The following is a 22,336-nucleotide window of genomic DNA, read 5'->3' on the forward strand; positions in this document are numbered from 1 at the left end:
TCTGCTCCCCACTCTGTCTCTGGTGAATTCCCTCACCACCACCACCCACCTCTGGCTACACCCCAGTTCTTGAATGCTTAAATAAATAAAATAAATCTTTAAAAAAAAAAAAAAAAGAAGGTGGTAACCAGAGGAGAAAGGGATTGGGGAGGTAGGTAAAATGGGTACAGAGGGTCAGTTGTATGGTGATAGATATAAACTAGACTTTTGGTCATAAACATGAGGTAGCATATATAGATGTCAAATTATAATACTGTACACCTGAAATATAAGTATAAACCTATGTTACCTTAATAAAAATTTATTTTTTAAAAAGGTAATTTAAGATTACCAATTAGAATAGATCATATTGTTCCTTTGAAAGAGTCCCCAAATTAAGTAGTTTGTGGTGCCTAATTCCAGTTATCCAAAGCCATGTGAAAATAATTTATCCAGTATTCTGTATGTTACTCACTTCTAAGATACCTCTAGGAAAATTTGTCAGTGAAGATAAAATACATACCCACCTGTTTTGCAAAATATTTAAATTTGTATATGAGTAAATTATATAATTGATGCATTCTTTATTACTAAAGTTTATTTACATAGGTGTTTAAGGCACAATAAAAAATAAATTACAATACAAAAGTTTTCTTTAGGAAGAAGACGTTGAACAGCAGAGTCCTACTAACCATGAAACATTTAGCCAAGACACAACGCTACAAGTTTTTCTGGAAATACTTTCCATGAGTTTTTAACTACTTCTTTACACTATGGAACATCACCCAAGCCATCTGATTGAAGAAATAGCCAGTAATTACATTTTCAAATGTTGAATTATGAAGAGAAGTAGAAAATGTGAATTAAAAGTATACTTTTTAAATTTTTGTTCCTAAGTTGGATATTAAAATTTTACTTTTTTAGACAGTACAAAAGGGCTAAATGAGACAGGTATGAAACAAGTTTCAGAATCAAGGATCATATTGTAAATTATACCATTTTTTAAAGTGTTGGGTAATTGTCAAAATTCAATATCTTTATGTACAGATAACTTATTTGAAAATCCCAGTTTTCTAAAACATGTTCAGCCTAGTCAGTGAAAACTGTAAAGATTTTTGAGGGCTCTAAACATTTAAATGTTTTCTATCCTTTGAATGATTGCTGCTGCAGTTTAAATTTGAAAAGACACTTAACAGATACCTGTTCTTAAAAAGTACTCTTCTTTCTATCACCCACTTATAAAGTTTGTGTTACCAACTCATATAAATGAAAAAAGGAAAAAGTTTGTTTCTTCTGTTAGTTTTGGCATTTCTTTGTTCCATAACAAATCCTTGAGCCCCCAAAATAAGCAGTGAATTGAAATGAGAGAGAGAGAGAGAGAGAGAATTTAAATAATCTCTTCCAGTTCTCAGAGCTTTGTATAGCACTGTACACAATTATCAACATTTAGGGTTGACTTTTCTCACCAGCCCCAAATTTTTAAAGTTGTAATATACTATTTCACAATCTTGGTATTTAACTGTTTAATGCTTCCAGTCTACAAGTATAGGTGTCTTAGAGCATAGATACTTAGAGCATAGACACATACTGCTGCCCTGCTGTCATAGATTGTTGAATTGGGGGGTGGGGAAGAAACAGGAAGCTAAACAGCCATTCATTGTTCTTGAAAGATCCTCACTGTTGATTGTTTTGAGCAACACAGAAAAAAGGTGACATTCCACACAGGCTGAGGTGGCATTTGTCAATCTGTTAGCATTTATGTAGCCTTTTCTAGTTACTCTGATTTAGACTTGTGTTATTGTAAACTTTGTCTCATTTGACAGGGAAAAAAAAACTATCATCTAGGATAGTGAAAGAAATTCAGTAAAATGAGATGTCCCATATTTATTAAAAGCCATAAAAATCAAACTGTTGCTTAACGGTTTGAATGTAGAATTTTCTGTTAATAAATTAAAATCAGCTGGAAGAATTAACTCACTTTTTGAATGAGTTGAGAAAGAAAGAGTAAACATGAACTTTAGTAGCAAGTGTCCTGCTCTAAAAAAACAAATATGTTAGAGGAATATGACAGACAAGTTGATTTTAATCCCATTTGAAGCTGATATCTGTTGTATATAAGTCATCTCCATAAGGAGTGTTTCAAGGGCAAAAATGTAGTTTCTTAGTATACAAAAGTTAATGTACATTTGAGAAATAGTTGCACTCTGAAATTAAATAAAACCTTAATATGGGACTGTGTATGAGTCTGGTGTTATCTGCTCAAGAAGAGCCCAGAGGGATTGCTGGCTCAGAAGGATCTTCCTTTCTGGGTTGTTATATACTGCAGAGGTGGTTGGAAGACAGGTCCCAACTAGGAAAACCAAAGAAAAGCTTCCATTAACTTCAAATTATCCTAGAGTTCTTATTCTTGGAAATCTTCAACTTCCTGAAATACAAAACAAAAGTTTAAATGGATAATGCATTCGGGAAGGGTGTAATAGGAGTACCTGGCATTATGAACATATTATTAGGTCTAGTCTCAATTGTGAAGAAAAATATTCTTAAATGTATTTGTGCTCCCCCTATTTTAATCTTTAAGAGTATTTTGATCCTTATTACATAGTTCTTAGAGTCTGTGTCCTTAATTCTTAGACTTTGCCCCTTTTTTAAGATTTATTTTTATTTATTTATGCAGAGAAGAACTAGGGTGTAGGACAGAGGTATGGGGGGTAAGAGGAGTCACCATAGAAGAGTGGGGAGCAGAACAGGTGGATCTACTGAAATACACTGCTGAGGGGAGCAGGGGCGAGACAGGAGAGGTCTGCTGTGCCTTGTGTGTTAGCTCCCTGACCCAGAAAGTCAAGCTGCAGAGGAAGGCAATAGCTTGATAGCGCTGAGACTTTAACCCCTATGCCACCAGGGAGGCTCAGCCTTTGCCCTTGATTGGACATTTGAATGATCCACAGCTCACTCAAACACATACGTGCCTTTTTCTCTCTCTTGCTCCCTTTAATTATAGACAAAATCAAAAGTACAGAAAGAAAACAACATGTGGAATTCACCTATCACCTAATTTTAAAGCATTTTTTTGCCTTACTTGCTGTATTTTTTTCTGGTCTGAAGTTTTTAAAGCAAATTACTGACATTATACCCCTAGATACTCCAATATGCATTTTTTAAAAATAGGGACATTTTCCTGTTCTTATTATACCTAGTAAAATTAACAATTCCCTAATATTATCAATATTCAAAATTTTCATATTCAAGATTTCCCAAAGGTCCCCCAAAATCTTTTTGCAACTAGTCAGTACAAACTAGTATCCATCCAGTCAGGGATCACATATTGCACTTGATTATGTCAGTCCCTTAAATTTCTTTTAATCTAAAACAATTCCTCATTTTTATTTTCCATGACCATGACTTATTAGGGAATCTGTTTGATTATAAAAAGACAATTGTCCTTGGTGAAATCTCTGGGCTTTTTTGGGTTTACAATATAATCATCTGTCTCCATATTCTATTTTAAATCCTTGGCATCTTTCACTGGTGCTCAAGGCTATAAACTGGCTCTCTGCAAATAAAAACAGAGGCTCTACTTCAAAGAACAGAAAAAAATTTCATCATATGAAAAATAAATCATCCTATATTTTAAGCTTTATGAAACTGAAAACTGGGGGGACAAAAACTACACACTCCAATACTGAATTCATCCAGTAACTAAATGAGAGGAGGAGTTGAAATTAATTCCAAATAGTACAGAAGTTCTCTTATCAAAACATCAGGTTTATCTATTAGCTCACTTAATGCCATGAATGGCTTACAATAAAACAAAACAAACATGCAGTTATTAATTCTTTCATTTGGAAAAAAAAAGATTTCTCTATATGTTGAAAGTAAATTTATTATTCTTGGTGGTAGTAAATATATTCCCAGAGCTTCACTAATCTTAGAATTCCCTCAGGCATCATGATCTAACCTCCTAATCTTTTGCACAAAACACACTCAAAGGGAAAGCAATATATAATACTAACAGGTCACTTATCTCCCTGGTCCAGCTCCTCAAATTTCATACAGGAAACAGCTGACAATCATAATCTGGGAGATCCACATTCAAGACTGACTAGACAAGGAAGCTAAGGGGAAAAAAATCAACCTACTTATAAACCTTACCATCTAAGGATGTTAGTCTATGTCTTCTAAATAAACAGAGACCTTTTTCTCTTGGTTGAGCTTTTCCTCTTCTTTTCTGTAACAAAGAAGCAGAAACTAAAGTCAGGTAAAGAAGACAAGCAACAAGGAAGGTAAATCCTACAAAGTTTCTGTCATCTTCTTCCCATACTTTGGAAAGAATTACATGAGTATATCTGGATGTAGATTGAGGCTTACACAGAATGAAACCATTAGTGCCACCTAACTGATAATATTCATACCTCCACATGACACAGGTTATCTGAACTTAAGACACTTCCCAAAATATTTTTAGAAGGGAATACAATTTGGAAAGTCCAGGGACTTAAAGCAGATACCTTAGTTTACCATTACAATTTATTAATTATAATTTTAAATTATTAAATTACATTGTTAATTTCCTTTTTTAAAAAAGATTTATTTATTTATACAAGCACTGGGTACAGTCAGAAGCGCGGGAGGGTGAGAGAATTCACCAGAGCCAGAGTGGGGAACAGAACAGGCAGACTGACGAAATACACTGCTGAGGGGAGCAGCGGGCGGCAGGAGAGGTCAGCGCGCCATGTGGGACCTTGCCGGCGGCTGGGGATTGAACAGGCGCTGCAGAGGCTGCGGCCAGCTTCACAACCCAGCAATCAACCGCTGCGCCACCGGGGAGGCCCTACATTATTAATTTCTAATCCTACTCTTTATTCAAAAAAGAAAAAGTTTTGTGTTGATCTAGAAGTCATCTTTATTGGTTATAACCTACTCAAACCAAAATCTCAGAGTTAGGTCCATTGGGCTCCTAAGTACTATCTAATTTAATAAATATTTCTTGGGAAAAGAAATAAAAGATACTGAGACACTTGAAAAACTGCTACTGCAAAATAATAAATTTGGGTCCCTACTTAACAATTTTGCTAATATACAAAAATTAACTCAAAAATTAATCAAAGACCTATATGTGAACTAAATCTGTAAAACTCTTAGAAGAAAACAGGAAGAAATTGTCATGACCCCTTGGATTAGGCAGTGGTTTCTTAGATGACACAACAACAGCAACAAAAGAAAAAAAGATAAATTGGATTTCATCAAAAATTAAAATGCTGTGCTTCAAAGGACATTATCAAGAAAATGAAAAGGTAACCCATGGAATGAGAAAAATAATTGTAAATCATATATCTAATAATATGCTTTGGATACTCTAAAATATATGAGAATTCTTGGAATTCAACAATGAAAAAAAATCCCATTTTAAAATGGCAAAATATTTTAATAGATAAATCTCCAAATAACTCAGCATTCAAAAAAGATAAACACATGCAATTTGCAGCAACATGGATGGCGCTGGAAGGGATCATGCTCAGCGAAATAAGCCAGAAAGAAAAAGAAAAATACCGGATGGTCTCACTCATAGCAGGAATCTAGAAAACTTAAATAAGGGACCAGGAAAAAAAATAACTATAAGAAAGTGAAAATCAAAATCAACAAAAAACTATGAACCAGAGACACTCTATGGGGGGTGGGGTGTAGGGAGGGGAGGGACTGGGGTCAAAATAAGGGGACTGCAATTGTATGGGGAATATAAAAATAAAATTAAAAAAAAAAGAGATGCAAATAGCCAGTAAACCCATGCAAAGATTTTCAACATCATTAGTCATTAGGAAAATGGAAATCAAATCTCAATGAGGTACCACTTCACAGCCAGTGGATGGCTATAATCAAAAGGCTGGACAATAACTAGTGTTGTCAAGGAGGTGAACAAATCAGAATCTTCATTACTGGTAGAAATATAAAGTGGTATAGTTGTTTTGGAAAAAAGGTAAACATGGAGCTACCATGTGTCACAACAATTTCACTCCTAGGTACATACCCAGGAAAATTGAAAACATGTATACAAAAATGTGTGCATGAATGTTCATAGCAGCTTTTGTCATAAAAGAAAAAAATTTTAAAAAATGGGAAAAATCTAAGTGTCCACTAATTGAATGGTAAAAATATATATATATATGGTATATACACACAATGGCATATTACACATAAAATGAATGACTATATGCCATCACATAGATGAGCTTTGAAAACACACTAAGTCAAAGAAAGCCAGACATAAAAGGCCACATATTGTATAATTCCATTTATATGAAATGTGAATATTAAAGGTTAATTTCATGCCATGTGAATTTTATTTCAGGAAAATATTGAAAGGAGAAAAGAAATTAATGGAAAGAGAACCCAAAGAATGTTTTTAATACTGATTGAGCACAGCTCACTCTCCTAGGTACTGATTCATAGTACCCCTGCTGACTGCCCAGTGGTTCTTACTAATATATGCTTTACATTAAAAGTAAGGAATATCCTAGAAAAGCTTTACTAAGCAGATTTTGTATAATAGCAAATCCTATATAGTAAAGTGATACAAAATGAAGTCTAAGGTAAAATTAAGAAGTCTTTTGTAAAGTTATTAATCACACCCTAATTTATCAGTCGTGTGAGTTTGAATTCTTCAAGATTTACTCAAAGGAAGTGCATCTGTTCAACGATTAATTAGCTCCACTGTAAAATACAAAGTCAGGGTAAAAGAGTGTTGGAAGAGGACTTTCCCAGAACTTCCCAGCCTTACGGTTTCATCTCCACCACTTTATGAGCTCTTTTAGCCCATCGGTTTTTCCGGAAATGCTGGACGAGGACCACTGCAATCACTATTATGATCATCAATGCACTGGCAGAGCCAACGACCAGAGCCAGGAAGTACATCTCAGAGAAACTTGCTGTAAAGGAGAAAGAGATCAAGTCAGAATTTCTAAAAAGAGGAGGATGGTGATGAAATTGAAAGATATTATAGGGATGTATTTGTGTTATTAACTGGAATCTTCCTTGCTCCTGCTATATTATCTTACAAACTCTAGCAGCAACAGGAAAACCATACAGCCTACTTTAGTGGTTCCCAAGGTTTGGCCCTAGGAGTAGCTGTAACAATATTACTTGAGGACTTTGAATGCAAATTACCAGGCCCTACCCCCGCACCTACTACTGAATTATGGGTGGGGCCCAGCAATCTGTTTTAACATGTCCTCCAGGTGATTCTAGTACATGCTCAAATTTTGAAAACCACTGGGCCAGTTGAACTACCTAGAGGAGTAAGGTTATTGCTGACCTAATCAAATCCATTGCTCAAATTATTTCTTCCTGATGCCCACTCATTCAGCCAGTTATTTATTCAAATTTATTAAAGGTCTACCATGTTCCAGGCACTATGATGGAAATACAATGCCAACATCTAAAGATGTTAAATTACCTTCCAGAAACTCATGCCCACAGGCAAATAGATCAATAAGTATAGTCCACTGGATAAGTGATACAAGTAAAAGGGGCCTTGGGTTTCCTATCTCCCAGTGTAATTTCTAATTTAAACTTCAGTAAACCCTCAGAAGCAGAAAAGATATTAGAGAATGCCTGGCTCAGGGGTTCCTGGCCTGGAGGACAGTGGTAGTAGCACCAGAGGTCCACAAGATCAACGTCAAATTGTGAGTGTGTGCAGTGTGTGCGGTGTGTGTGTGTGTGTGTGTGTGTGTGTGTGGTAGGAGGACCACAGCTTTCATTGTATTCCTAAAAAGTAGTGTTCTCAATATGTTTAAGAACCACTGTATTCTTATCTAACCTATTAATTTTGTAAATGAAGAAACTCCAGTCTAAAGATGTTACATTACATCTGACTACATTACTCAAATGGCCTCTACGTCTCCATCTACTTCTTACATTACTCAGATGGCCAGCAATCAATAGGGCCTTGAGGGTTGGTACAAGGAATGAAAGGAGGAAATCACACCACTTTACAGGCATATGTGTTTTGGGCAATAATACGGTATGTTGGTTAAGACCACACAGCAGAGACAGGTAGGTTAAAATACCAGTTCCACCATTTACGAGCAGTGTGATCTGGGAGAATTTCTGTGAGCCTCAGATTCCTCAACATATAAAATACAGCTCACAGAATCTGTTTCTTGGGTTCTTACTAAGAAATTATCCTGTAAATTGTGAATGCACATAATAAACAGTAGGTGGCAACTATTATAATTTTCAATACAATTCAGAGTTTAGGCAATTTTAATGTTCATTATCTCATTTTATCCTCACCATAATCTTTGCAATATTATTCTCACTATACAAGAGGACAAAAAGATTTTTTTTATAGCTGTATAAAGTAGTAGTGACTCAAAAACCAGATGTATAGCGCTGGGCCTCCCCGGTGGCACAGTGGTTGAGCGCTGGGCTGCGGTTCAATCCCCGGCCGCCGGCAAGGGTCCCACATGGCACACAGACCTCTCCTGCCATGCCTGCTGCTCCCCTCAGCAGTGTACTTCGTCAGTCTGCCTGTTCTGCTCCCCGCTCTGTCTCTGGTGAATTCTCTCACCCTCCCGTGCTTCTGACTGTACCCAGTGCTTGCATAAATAAATAAATAAATATATCTTTAAAAAAAATTTTTAAAAAAAAACCAGATGTATAGCGCTAAAGTTCTTTAGTCTTTGTTCTTTGTTATATGGCACTATTTTCCAGGTTGTCTTTGATAGGACTGCAGACAACACAATGCATTAGTTTAGAGCATAATTTTAGAGTCAAAGATGCTTGGATTTGAGGTTTATTTATCAGCTACATGCCTTTAGACAAATGAGTTAACCTCTATGATCCTGTTTCCTGTTTCCTCATTAGTAAAATGGGGGCACTAAATAAACAAACATATAAAGCCTAAATGTGTCCTGTAAAGCCTGTGACACGTGGGAAGTATTCAATAAACATTAGCTACCATTATTGGTATCCTCTGCCTAGCTGACTATGAGGATTAAATGACAATGCATGCCAAGCACTTTGGACGGTACCTAACACTGAGCGGGGTACTCAGTAAGTATCTTGTGAATAGCTGAGTGAATGAATGGACCTATTGTTAGCCCTTTATCAGAGAGTTGCTTCCTCTCCCTCTCAAGATCTCAGTGCCATTTTTGTAATAGAGTCCCTGGGTCCCCTTACTTTACTTTTTTGTTTCTTTCCACCACCAAACAAAGCCTTTCACTTTTTATCCCAGGCCTCCTCAGTCTCCTCTGAGATTTCCAGATTAGAAGGGCTAGTCCTGTCCACTCTTTCAGCCCTTGCAAGAGATTGCCTCTCTGTCTTCTATCAGCATTCACACCTCCCCAAACCACTGGCGTGACCTGACCTACCAGTGTGCACGACGTTGAGCCTGATCTCCCCGATCACCCCGTCAACATCAGGCGGGTTCTTCACCTGGCAGGTGTATGTCCCATTGTCATCAAACTGCAGCTTCCAGAGAATGATCGAGACATCGTAGCGGTCAGGGTTCCCATCCCAGACCACCCTGTCCTTGAAATGTCCACTCATGGGTTTGAAGGGATCCACATGGAAGTAGAATACCTGGAAAGGAGAAATGACAAACGATCTTATTCAGTACCCGGGTCAGGTGGCTAAGGCAGTGGGAGCCAGCAAAGCTGACTGCCTGGTCTGCTCCTCTCTTGTAATAACTCCATGATTTCCCTTCATTGGCCATGCGCTTCTGTCCATCTCTGTCCCAAGAGTTGTTTCCCAGCTTTACCCTGTGCTCGTTGCTAAGAAAAAATATGGGAAGGTCAAGGAAAAGCAGACTAGCTTATTTTCCTAATCAAGTTCCCCTGAAAAATGACAGTAATCTACTTACAAACTGCTCAGGTCCCCCATTTTGAGGACGAAAATTCCAAGTCACTGTTAGAGAATCACCCACAGGGGCAAAGCTGGCAAAAGTGCATTTTAACCGAATATCTGTCCCGTTGACACCCTCCAGTACGCGGGAGGTGTAAATTTCCACAGCTGCTATAGGCCAGAGAGCTGCAATAAAGGAAAAAGAAGGGTTAACGGGAGCTGTGTAGTGAGGGAGCTGCTGACGCGGCCAAAATAAATGTCTGGGAAGGCATAAAAGAACTGAGACACTCCAGCTCTCAAACTTACCTCACCCGGCGGCGTCTGCACACTCCCACCTGGACGCAACCTTGACACTCCCATTCCATTTAACATCTAAAACTACCACCCAGCAGTCCTCCAGCTCTCACTTTCTCCACCGCACAGAACCCTAAGCGCATGGTACCTACTTGAAAACTCTTAGAACAAGCTACAAGCAGCAGCCAATAAAATGGAAAGCAGAAACAGAAAATCAAAACTAATCATCGCATGAATTAGACTTGTACTAAGCTTAAGCATTCGATCTTAATGTGAATTAGGGACCCACAACAGGTCAGTTTTCATTTCTTACTGGCCCCTAGTCTTCTGCAGAAAATGAATCAATCAATGCCAGACAGCTTATGCTTACCAGCTCCCCTGAACCCTTTATACCCTGTGGTATTTTTATTTTTACGATGATATTTACATTTAGAATGTGCCTGTCAGGGCAGCTTCAGAACCACAGTGAGTCTCTCTCCTTAACAACCTCAGCTTTCCCAGTGCTGCCCAGAGTCCAGACAAGACCCACGCAGAAATCCAACTAGTAAGTCCTGCCTTCTGTGCAAGGTACAGAGTAGCCACCACAAAAATGGTTTGTAATCTGAGATTAGAAAGCCCTCTCTGTGCCCGGAACACACCTAAACCTGTTTGTCCAAAAGCAAGTCCCCAAAAACAAAGCACCAACTTCAATAAAGTCAAAACTCAGATCAACTCAACTGTGGCTCAGGCTCCTAGGCAAAACTCTGTGACTTCTCAGACATAAGCTAATTTTAGAGGGTGGGCAAGGAAGAAGGAAATGCTGAGGAGCACCCCCGCGCTTACCTGTGAGCCAGATGCCAAGGAGAAGCAGCACAGCACGCGTCCTGCTCTTGCCATACATGAGGGAAAGCCAGCCCTGGCCCCAGAGACCAGACCGGGCAGACCCAGGGCTTCACACCCTGCCAAGGCCACTCTGAGAGGTGCGAACCCCGCGTTTTCCCGAACAGAGGAGTCAGTCCCTCACCTTTGGGAATCTGAGCAGCCGTGCCTGTGACTCATCCTCAATCTCTTACACTTCGCAGGAATGAAAGGTGGAGCTTTCGCTCCCAACACCCTCCTTTCTCTCCTCCCGCCCTCTACACTCACAGGCACGTCTGCACAAAGTCCCAAACTCTGCAATCTTTTCTTTACTTTTCAGTTCATCTGACTAGGCTCTGGCCTCTGGTTGGCCCCAGGAGCAGCCCGAGGAAGTGGTGCCGGTCTGAAATGTCCCAGGCTGCTTCGGGTTTGACCCACACACTCTCTTTTTAAACAGGCTTTATACTGGCCTGGGAAGTGAATGTTGAAACTACCTTTTCCCAAAGCCAGTCCCTGGGGCCATATTAGCCTCAAACAGGTTCACAGCAACTGCAAGCTAATCAGAATTCCTTAGCTCCTCCATGGACTAAAAGTCCTACAGCTTATACCCTCAGTTTTAGCTAAATGTTATCACAAGGATTTCTACACCTTTTCTAGCTTGTAGCTTTCCCCCAGACCCACCTAAATGAGTGACTAAAACAAATTTCAATGTTTAATGCACCTTTATCTTTAAAAGACCTAAAGAAGAATCAGGGTGTCACCCCTTTCTCATTTACTCTACCAGCTCAATATAGTGTGAAAGTACTTTCCTGCTTTATTCCTTCACCTTCACAATATTCCCACGAATTGTTCCCATTTCACCAGTGAGGACACTAAGAGCCCAGAGAAGTTAAGTAATGTGCCTAACGTTGCACAGCTGATAAGCAGCAAAACCAGAACTCTTCTCATTCTTAAATCTAGTGTTCTTTCCACAAAATAACAGCTAATGTGAATAATCAGGAAGAGGACTCTCAAGGAAAAGGTTTTCAAAATAACTTTTCAGTGACTCAGATTTCATCTGCCAATTTTAAGGCAGTCATCTCTCTGAGAAATCTCGAGAGTGGGGGAAGTTAAGTGAGAAGAGGTGCCTCCTGGTCTGGGAAGAGGTGGGCCATTGCCACAGGCCCCTGAAGAGGCACTGAATCTGCAGTGAGGGAATTAGGGGCACCCCTGAACTTAAAACCGCAGACCTGCCCAGGAGTCCAACCCTGAGCACAAACACATTGCCCTTACCCCCAGATTAGTGTACTGGAAACTCTTCGGTGATTCATAACCTCATAGTTAAACCCTGGCACAGAAGGATTGCCAGGAGGGGGAGGGAGCTGCATTCTGATTAGGACAGACAAAACATCATAAAGAGGGAAGAAATAAGAAAATCCCACCAAGATAGGCAGGTTACATAAGAGAAGAAAAAGAGGAGCAAAAGGAAAGAAAATCAACAGGAGAAAAATGAGGAATATGATCCCGGAGACAAAAAAAAAAAGTAAACAACAAAAATCAATTGTTAGAACTGAGAAACCCGCTATGCGCAAGTCAAGATCAGCAGCCTCCTGGAATAATGCAGAATTATGACAAGTGTTTCTGAAAGTAGAGTATTTGATTCCTTTATACCTTCTAGGCCAGAGAGCAACCTAAAACAGAATTCTGGGGAAACCTTTAGAATCGTGATAGGATAAATAGAGCCTTCTGGTATGTAGGTCCAAAAGTCTAGCTCCAGGAGCCTGAAAGAAAAGGAGTTAAGGAAACTTGATCTCCGTCGGCTTTCAACTTTAGGGGAAATGCAGCTCTTAGAGGAAAGAGAAGCAGAGGCTGAATTTTTTAAGTCTGGTAAGATTTGGTAAGTGGTAGAATTACCCAAGAGCTCAGGACACGGCAAAAAAAGCAGCAGGAGAGGAATCAGAACAGGAGAACTGAACAAAATGCCTGTTGTCAGGAGCAGAAGACTTTCCCCCAGGTAGCCAGGCGCCCTGCAAGCTGGCTGCCAGCCCTGCTCTGAGGGTCAGCAGCTGCCCAGATCCCATTCCTCAGCAAAGTTCAAGTTCTTGGCTTCGTGCCCAGCAACGCCCAATTCCTTCTAGTTAGCAGGAGTGGCTCCACAGTCACCCCGGTTCTCCCTGGGCGGGGAGGGAGGAGACCTAGGACTGGGCTCATGAAAACCAGAAAACATGAAAAAAAAAAGGACAGTTGCCCCAGAGAGTACCCTGGATGCCAGTGAGCAGGGGCTTGATCAGAACTGGAGCTAGTTAGATGAGGCCCAAGTTATAGCTCATGTCTGAGCACATGAGAGAAAAAGGAAGAGGTGTTCTGGAGATTAAAAAGAAGAAAAGTGAAGTTTTCAAAGACATCACTTTTTCTAAACTTTTCTAGAGAAAAAGCCTATTGTCATTAAAATGTGTGATAAATCAATAGTTTTGAAAGTACTTGTCTGTCCCAATCCCCTACACATTTCCCCAAAATATTTCTAATGAATGCCTTGACCTTGGCCAGTAGGGACCTCTAAAAACAAGAGGGACAGCTGACCTGCATCACTATGTGTAAGAACTGCTGTTTTAACATCCTAGCCAAAAGTGTTTTTCACCACAAGATGAAAGTAGCATTCTGTGAAACAAGGAAAACAAATAATTTAGCTCTCAGGGCAGTTCATTGTTTACTCAGATGTTTCTGTTCTTATGTCTTTCTACTGGAGAAACATTTAATTTTTGTTATATGCTGGGTTAGGGCTTACAAAGCAGAATAAGATATTCTGCCTGAGGAGAAAAATCAGCCTAAAGAGGATTGAGAGATGGAGTATGTATGTAAACAAATAATTGCCATATTTGTGACTTTTCAACTGGGTCTTTTAAGGATGAATAGGGATTCTGGGAAGAGGGGGCAGGAACAAAGGAATTCTTGTTGGGGCAAATGGGTGGGAATGTAGTATCCACAGGGACCTGCAAGCTGTTCCCCAAACCTAGCACACAGGGAGGAGTAGATATTGAGGGTCCTCGCACGCCATCCTGAGGAGTATGGACTTGATCCTAACAAAATTACCATAACTTTGGGGTTAGCTTATATGTGACCCAAGAGGAGTGGAATTATTGTTATTTCCCAGTACCATAAAAAATAATAAGCCAAGCTTTATGACATAAATCACCACACACTCTACTTTCTCATAGGATCTCTGGTGTAAGAGCCAGAATGAAAGCACAAACTTAAGATCTATTTTCAGAAGACTCAGGGACTTACCAGCCTTCCCAACACCTCAAGTCTATGAGTCCTTTTTTTTATTTTAACTCCCTCTAATTTGGAGAGCTTTAAAAAGGAGAGAAGAGGCCTAAATAAGAGGTGGACTTTTGACCCAAGAGGAAAAGTGTGTTCCCTTTGGTCTCCTTGTGCCTAGTTTCCTAAAGAAAATTCAAAGCAAATCTGGAGCTGCGACTGAGCGCTATTGGCGTAGAAAAACCGTGGGCGAAAACACACTCCTCTCCCTGCCTCATTGCAGCTCACCCACCTCTCCAGTAAAGCCTCAGGCTCCTTCTTTTTAATTATAGAGAAGAAGCATCATGCTCTTTTTAATCAGACCAAAGAAGAGACTCTGAAGTTTAAACCTTCACTTCTTCTAAAGAGAAGGTGGATGGATGTGCACAGGGTTGGAGAGATGGAGTATCTTTGAAAATAACTTTGAAAAATCTCTAAGCCGCTATAGATGCATCCATCTGTCTTCCTGCTCGCCATTTGTACCACATCTAAATACCGGGTGAGAATTTTATATTATGTACATTTGTACTGTTTATTGATTAGCACAGTATCTCTATAGTTACCATAACCAATTTCCATTCTCAGGAAATTAATTGATTTCCTTAGAAAAGAAATAGCCACTTCAAGTTAAATCCAAATCCAAGTTCATCTACTTACTAGCTGTGTGGCCTTGGGCAGTAACTTCATTCTCTGTGTCTCCATTAGTTCGTATGTAAAATGAGGATAATAATATCTACCCTATAGGCTTGATATAAGACTCAGGTGAAGTACTATATTCAAGTAAGTTTCTCTGCTCAGTGCCCATTGAAAACACTCAGTAAAACTTAGTTGTCTGTGGTCCTGCTTAGTCCAGAGATATTGAAAACTGTTCTTGTGACCACTTTAGGAAAAGGTCTGACAATTTTTTATAAAGTTAAACATACATACTGCTCCTAGGCATTTTCCCAAAAGAAACTAAATTATATATTCACAAAAAAATGTGTATGAAAATATTTGTAGACGTTTTATTCATAATAGTCCCAAACTGAAAATGAACAAACAGAAGAACAGATAAACACACTAGAAATACAATGGGACACTCTTTAGCAACTAAAAAGGAACAAACTACTGATACATACAATCATATGAATGAATCTCATAAATAGTATGTTTAACAAAAGTAACCAAACAAAAGTTGCACCTACACTTTGAGTCCATTTAGATGGCATTCCAGAAGAAGCAAAACTAATTTTTGATGGGAAAAAAATCATAATACTATTTGTCCTAGAGGGAGTGGGGGCAGGGATTAACTGGAAAGGCATGAGGGAGCTTTCTAGAATGATATTAATGTTTTGCATCTTGATGGATTTCGTTAATTGGGTTATGCATTTGTCAAAACTCTTTGAATGGTATACACTTGTTTTGTACATTTCATTGGTAAAATTTATTTCCATATTTTTTAAAAGGAATTATCGACCAATATTGAACTCTTGTTAATGCTGAAATATGTAAGGGGATATGTCCTGATGTCTGCAGGTTAGTTTTAATTTTTTTTTTTAATGAGTGCATTGGTGTATGGATAAAAGGATCAAAAGAGAAATGAATTGATATATGAAAAATAACAAGTATAGTAAAATGTTAATTGAATTACCTAGGTGGGGTATATAGGTGTTCACTGTAAAATTCTTCCAACTTTTCTACATGGTTGAAAATCATCATAATAAAATGTTGACCAAAATCTGCTCCCTCATTCAGCAAGTATCCTTAAGTAAATGAAAACACCAAATTTAGTAATAAAGTATTTGAGCTTCATTATTTTATGCCATTCTATTTTAAACATCATCCCCATTTTATTGATGAGAAAATTGAGGGTCAAAGAGATTTATGCATTCTAGTATCAAGGAGGAAAGCAGTACAGCTTGTGTAGAAATTCCGAGGAGACTGGAACATGGTAATAGGATGACTTATTTTTAATACCTTTACATCTCACAACAGACTTAGAAAGCACTAATATACCTGTTTTACAGTTGAGGAAAATGGGACTGGAGATTTAGTGTCTTCCCAAGATCACATAGCTATTAAGTGATAGAGTTGAACTTTAATCCCATACTCTCTGATCCTTTCCATACAAAACAAGTTTAGGATGTAAGAGGCAGAACAGCAGGAAAGAAGCTGTTGAAGGTGAGATTTTTGTGTCTTATTTGCATTGCAAGGGCTTCCAGTTAAATTCTAAAAATGCAAGAGATATTCTAATTCGTAATGGAAGTTTTATTTTTTTTAATTTATTGATTGATTGATTTATACATACAAGCACTGGGTACAGTCAGAAGCGCGGAGGGTGAGAGAATTCACCAGAGCCAGAGCGGGGAGCAGAGCAGGCAGAAGGACCGAAGCACACTGCTGAGGGGAGCAGCGGGCGGCAGGAGAGGTCTGCGCGCCATGTGGGACCCTCCTCCGGTGGCCGGGGAGCAGCCGGGGATCGAACCGGCACTGCCAAGGCTGTGGGCAGCTTCGCAACCCACAGTTTAAATGAGAGTAAAAGAGAAAGACTATAAGGAAGTCTTGGTAATGCTAAGGAGACTTTGCTTTTTTCTAAAGTTAATAGAAATTACAAGTGGCTTATACACTTAAGGATTATACATAGATAATGAAAAGTAATTGCATTAAGCACTCACTGCATTATAAAAGTGAAACAGGTGGAGGATACTGTTGGTTAATTAAAGATGGAAATGCCACATAAACTACATTGTGCCAGCCAGAGTGGAAAAATCTTGGCCATTTTCAACACTTTCAAATATTTTGCTCCATAAACATCACTGAAACAGTGCTCTTACCTTTTAAAACAGATCTAAGGTTCTTGGAGGAAAACTGTACTTGCAATTAGCCTGTTGAGTTGCAGCAAGTGGAAGCTTACTAAAGAAACCTGTAGCAAGACCTGACTTGAAATCCCAGTCAGCAATTCTGTTCTCTCCTCGCCTCAACCGCAGCAATTTTCTGTTCAGAGCCCTGATAGACAGTAACTCCTCCTCTCTTTCTTTACCCTTTTTGCATCAACCACTTCAGGGACGAAAAGAGTTGTTGCAGAATCATTAGGTTTGAGATGATGTCACAAGCAGAATTATGAAATCTGTAACTGAAGCAATAGGAAGGAGTAGTCTGTTCCAGGGAGAAAGGTAGCCAGAAAAGCACAGGATCAGGAATTGAACTCTGAGAACTACAAGAAGTTCTAGAGGCCTGTTGGATTAACATGCCCTATGTAGGCATTCCTCAAGGTGTTAGTAGGTGTTGAATGAAGAGAAGATGCCATACTCAAGGGGAAACCCTAGGTTAAGCAAAACGAAATAGGTTTTATGTTTTGTTTTTAACTACAGTACTTCTCAGGGATTGTAATTTGCTAACAGGCAATCATTTCCTTTACACACCACTTATTAATTTTTCTAGGACTTTATGTTCATTTGCTGAAAAAAATCAGACAGTGCTTCTCAAAGTGCAGACTATCTGGAAACTGTCACTGGTCCTCAAGAAGATAAGTATAAACTTGAGACTAAGTGTTTAAAGCTACTGTAAGTATTTGATGGCCACAACCTCCAAGGCCATGATCAGAGGATTCATTATACAGAACATAGCACAGCGTGGGTGTTGCAAATTGCATGACAGGCGACATATGGAGAGAGCCTTATGCTAGTCACTTCGGTCCACAATGGGTTGGAAAAAAATTTTGGTCACCAGAGCTTGCTGAGCACTAGTTTAGGAAATGCTAATGAACCTACTCTCCATTATACTCATGGAGATGTTGACACCCAGAACATAAAGTGACTTGTTCAAGGTCAATAGCCAAGGCTGATCCTAAGGATTGTCAACCAGGGGGTCAGGTGGAAGAGCCAATAAAGGAACTCAAAAAATAAGACATAGGAGGGCCTCCCCGGTGGCGCAGCGGTTGAGCGCTGGGTTGCGAAGCTGCCCGCAGCCTCTGCAGCACCGGTTCGATCCCCGGCTGCTCCCTGGCCACCGGAGGAGGGTCCCACATGGCGCGCAGACCTCTCCTGCCGCCCGCTGCTCCCCTCAGCAGTGTACTTCGGTCCTTCTGCCTGCTCTGCTCCCCGCTCTGGCTCTGGTGAATTCTCTCACCCTCCCGCGCTTCTGACTGTACCCAGTGCTTGTATAAATACAAACAAATAAGAAAAAAAAAAAAAAAAACTTCAGTCCTTTAAAAAAAAATAAATAAATAAGACATAGGAGAAGAATGTCACTGGAACTCATCTCATGGTGGTGATTCTGATTTTAAATAGCATTCAGCTAGCAGGTTTTTGAGCAACTCCTCCCAGAATGTAAAATGAAAACTATGTCAAACAGACAAAGCTAATGCCAAAATTTAGTAAGACGCTCCACAACAGAAGAAATTCAATCTTGAAATACTCTAGTCTTGAAATAGTCTTGAAATGGTGAGCTGGCTGAGTGTGAGACAGTAAGAAGTGAGTGGCGACCATGCCAACTAAGAAAGGACATTCCCCCATCCACAGGCACACCTGCTTCCCAGACCCAGCCGTGTGCTGCCATGAGAAAGGCAGGCCTAATGCTGTCAAACTTTTATCTTTATTCTTAACATCTTTTAAAACTAAACCATTTATTTGGAGACAAAGACTCTTATGCAACTGTAAGAAAGAATACAGAGAAATGCCTACTACACTTTATTCAGTCTCCCCCACTGGTAACATCTTGGAAAACTCGTACAATATGAGAGCCAGGATGTTGGCAAGGATTCAATAAAAATTCAGAGGAAGGTCTCCCTGGTAGCGCAGCGGGTTGAACGCAGCGATGTGAGGCTGTCCACAGTCTCCACGTCACCGGTTCAATTCTCAGCCAGCCAGGGAGATTCCCACATGGTGCAGCAGACCTCTCCTGTCTCACCCACTGCTCCCCTCAGCAGTGTATTTAGGTCCTTCTGCCTGTTCTGCTCCCCACTCTGTCTCTGGTCTATTCTCTCGCCTTCCCGTGCCTCTGGCCTGCACCCCAGTGCTTGTATAAATAAATAAATCTTAAAAAAAAAATTCAGAGCATTCCTATCACCTCAAAGATCCTGCCACATTTTTTTTGAAAGAAACAAAACATGTGGATTTTTGGTAAAATAACCCTCTCTATAAATGTTGACAATGAACTTAAAACCCTATGAATAGGGCCTCCCTGGTGGTGCAAGGGGTTAAGCAATGCACTATGAAGCAATCCACAGCCTCTGCAGCACAAGTTCGATCCCTGGCCAACCAGGGAGAAACCCACATGGCGAGGCAGACCTCTCCTGTCTCGCCTGCTGCTCCCCTCAGCAGTGTATTTCAGGCAGTCTGCCTGTTCTGTTCCCCACTCTGTCTCTGGTGGATCCTCTCACCCCCTGCATCTCTGGCCTGTACCCCAGCTCTTGTATGCATAAATAAATAAATCTTTTTTAAAAAAAAAACCTATGAATAGTCACTGTAAACTTTCATGTATATTGAGTTCAACAACTGGCAAAATTAATCTATGGTGGTAAAAAGTAGACCAGTGGTCACCTTTGGGGTGAGGACAGTGGCTAGAAGGCTAGAAGGTACTTGAGGGGTGACTCCTAGGGTTCTTGACTGCTGTTTCTCCTTTTTTTTTTTTTTTTGGCATGACAAGGAGTTTTTACTTCTAAATGACTGTGATTACACCAAGTAATAACATGTAACAAGTTCTTGAGTTCTATCTTCTAGTGATTTTTGATTAAGAGAAACCAGAAGCAGCCATAATAATTATACCAGTTTCATTTTTTTAAGGTTTAACCAGCAGAGGTTATTGTAAGGTTGACTGCTGCTTCACACAGGTTACAAATAACAATTTACTACGTTTTCAAAGATAAAGCTCCTGACCTTTAAGGAAACATTAGGGAAAATAATATTTAATCCCTTTCTTTCTTTAAAACAAAATTTGCCTAATCTAGTTTGTTTCTTTAGTATTTTTATAGGACTCATTTGTGATAATTTATTTGTAACAATTAAGGAGAATTTAACCATAGTACTAGTAATAAAAAAAAAAAACCTCTAAATTCACCAAGATTTAAAATTTTGTTTATTACTCTCTATATTATCTTGAGAAGAAAAAACTCTAAAAGAAATGTAATTTAGCAATAGAACCTCTCTGAAAAAGGTCTCACAAACAAATTTCATTCTTATTTTCTACTCTCTGCCTCTACAGTTTCTTTCCTCTGACATTCCTTCCTCACTGCTCTCCTCCTATTGATAATCTCTCTCTCCTCTTAAGGCAGGAAGTATGGGCCCATAGAGTTTATCTGCCAAACTGGAAAACTTTCAGTGACTGAAATAAAAGTTTCCGTGAGAATTTATTTGTTTGTTTGTGTAGAAGGACTTGGGTGTAGGCCAGAGATGCAGCGGGGTAAGAGGATTCACCAGAACAGTGTGGGGAGCAGAACAGGCGGATCCACTGAAATACACTGCTGAGGGCAACAGCAGGCAAGACTGGAGAGGTCTGCTATGCCCTATGTGGGTTAGCTCCCTGGCCGGGGATAGAAATCAGGCTGTAGAGGTGATAGTGCTGAGACTAGGCCACCAGGGAGGCCCTCAAAGTGAGAATTTGAACCTGGGAAATAGCTGGACAGATTTTTCTCTATGAGGACCACTTTGGCAATCACAAATTTGAGTTTAGTTTATATACCTAGTTACAGAGTCCTATACATGCAAAAGAAGAAATAAACTGTGAATTATTGGCATCAATAATGTAATTATTCTTGACAGGAGATTTCTTGTTCTTGTCTATAGGGTTAGATCTCTCGATTTCCTAAGTTATTGCCATCTAGAGAAAAGTCCATGCCTGGATATTTGGTGGTGGGCATGGTGAGATACATACAGTTGCTGAGATGAGAAGAGGTGAACCCCAGGCAGTGTTGTAAACCAAGGTTACCTCATTAAAAAGAAATATCAGTGCTGTCTCTGTGCTGGGGCTTAATCACTTCCCTGACTGCTAAAGAAGGCATTTAGTACATGTTGTTTGAATCTAAACTGACTTCTAGTCATCAGAGGGTAAAAGGATGGCTTTTCCATAGGCACCAGATTTGTCACGGCTACTCTGACTTAAAGTCTATGCAGATGGCTTTGCCTTTTTGCCTGCTGGACAAAGGAGGGAGGTCTCCAAAATGTTCACACTTTTGAGAGTGTAAGTGTCATTATTGCTTCACACTTGAAAAACAATCCTAGAAGAGAGCTGTCCTGAGGACACTGAGCCCGTAGGATCACCCTGTTTTAACTCTTGGGCTCTCAGTTTCCACATTTATAAAATGAGGACTGGACCAACTGATTTTAAGGCTCCTTCCAGACTTTTATATTCTGAGTCAACTGCTTCATCCTTCAAATTCAACCTTCCTCAGAAACCCTCCAGATCCACAGGCCTCAGGACCACTATCTCCTGTCATAGGTCTGTTGAATGCCGAGAAGCAAAAATGCTGAGTTAGCTAAGGCAATTCAGCCTCTCTGCCTTTGCATCTGTTTCCCATTGAGGCCTGATGACTTCAAGGGAACAAGCAGGTTGAACTTGTCTGCTCAGAGCTTTTCTGGGTGGAAAGGGCAGCCAGCCACTTATCCGGGCAAACAGGATGTGTCTTCTCAGATGAGTCAGAGCAGGACAGGAAAAGTATTCCAGCCCATATCAGAGGGGGTCCATATCCAGCTTCAGAGTGGGGATACCTCAGAGAAAAGTCTCACAGCATTGCTGTCTCCTCCAGACTGTTCCAGGGCTGTAGATGCTCTCTGTGTTAATGTCCGCTGAGCAACACAAGCAATTACCAGGAGGACATGAGGTTTTTTAAAGAAAGAGAAAAATCATCATTTAAAGTTGTCACCTTGAGGGCCTCCCTGGTGGCACAAGGGGTTAAGACTCAACTGCAGCCACTGCAGCACGAGTTCAATCCCCAGCCAGGGAGTTACCCACATGGCGCAGCAGACCTCTCCTGTCTCGCCTGTTACTCCCCTCAGCAGTGTACTTCGGTCAATCTGTTCTGTTCCCCACGCTGTCTCTGGTGAATCCTCTCATCCCCCACACCTCTAGCCTGTATCCCAGTTCTTGTATGCATAAATAAATAAATCTTTAAAAAAACACACAATAAAGTTGTCACTTT

At 39.9% G+C, this 22,336-nt stretch overlaps 1 protein-coding gene across 2 annotated transcripts; it reads right to left on the bottom strand.

Moving 5' to 3' along the window:
* Positions 1–558: 558 nt before the first annotated feature.
* On the bottom strand, positions 559–11,281 carry MPZL2 (myelin protein zero like 2). Of its 2 annotated transcripts, none has more exons than XM_037504275.2 (6): positions 10,933–11,281; positions 9,836–10,002; positions 9,345–9,555; positions 6,752–6,899; positions 4,129–4,204; positions 559–2,329 (listed from the first exon to the last, which is right to left on the bottom strand). In XM_037504275.2, exons 1-5 carry the CDS (start codon positions 10,988–10,990, stop codon positions 4,141–4,143), a joined length of 648 nt encoding a protein of 215 aa, XP_037360172.1. In that variant the 5' UTR covers positions 10,991–11,281; the 3' UTR covers positions 559–2,329; positions 4,129–4,140. The 2 variants fall into 2 exon arrangements, with proteins under 2 accessions (XP_037360172.1, XP_037360171.1); XM_037504274.2 differs by having other exon boundaries at positions 559–2,404.
* Between the last annotated feature and the right edge of the window lie 11,055 nt (positions 11,282–22,336).

This window comes from Talpa occidentalis, unplaced genomic scaffold (genome assembly GCF_014898055.3).
Source record: "Talpa occidentalis isolate TD23 unplaced genomic scaffold, MPIMG_talOcc4v2.1 talOcc4.12, whole genome shotgun sequence".
Lineage (NCBI taxonomy): Eukaryota > Metazoa > Chordata > Mammalia > Eulipotyphla > Talpidae > Talpa > Talpa occidentalis.

Bases quoted from the DNA above. Each gene is read 5' to 3' on its own strand.
- MPZL2 (XM_037504275.2), bottom strand. From the start codon at position 10,990: ATGTATGGCAAGAGCAGGACGCGTGCTGTGCTGCTTCTCCTTGGCATC. The intron at 10,003-10,932 runs GTAAGCGCGGGG...CCTTTATTGCAG, and splicing joins CCTTGGCATCTGGCTCACAG to CTCTCTGGCCTATAGCAGCT. The intron at 4,205-6,751 runs GTAAGGCTGGGA...TCTTTGTTACAG, and splicing joins AAAGTGGTGGAGATGAAACC to AAAAGAAGAGGAAAAGCTCA.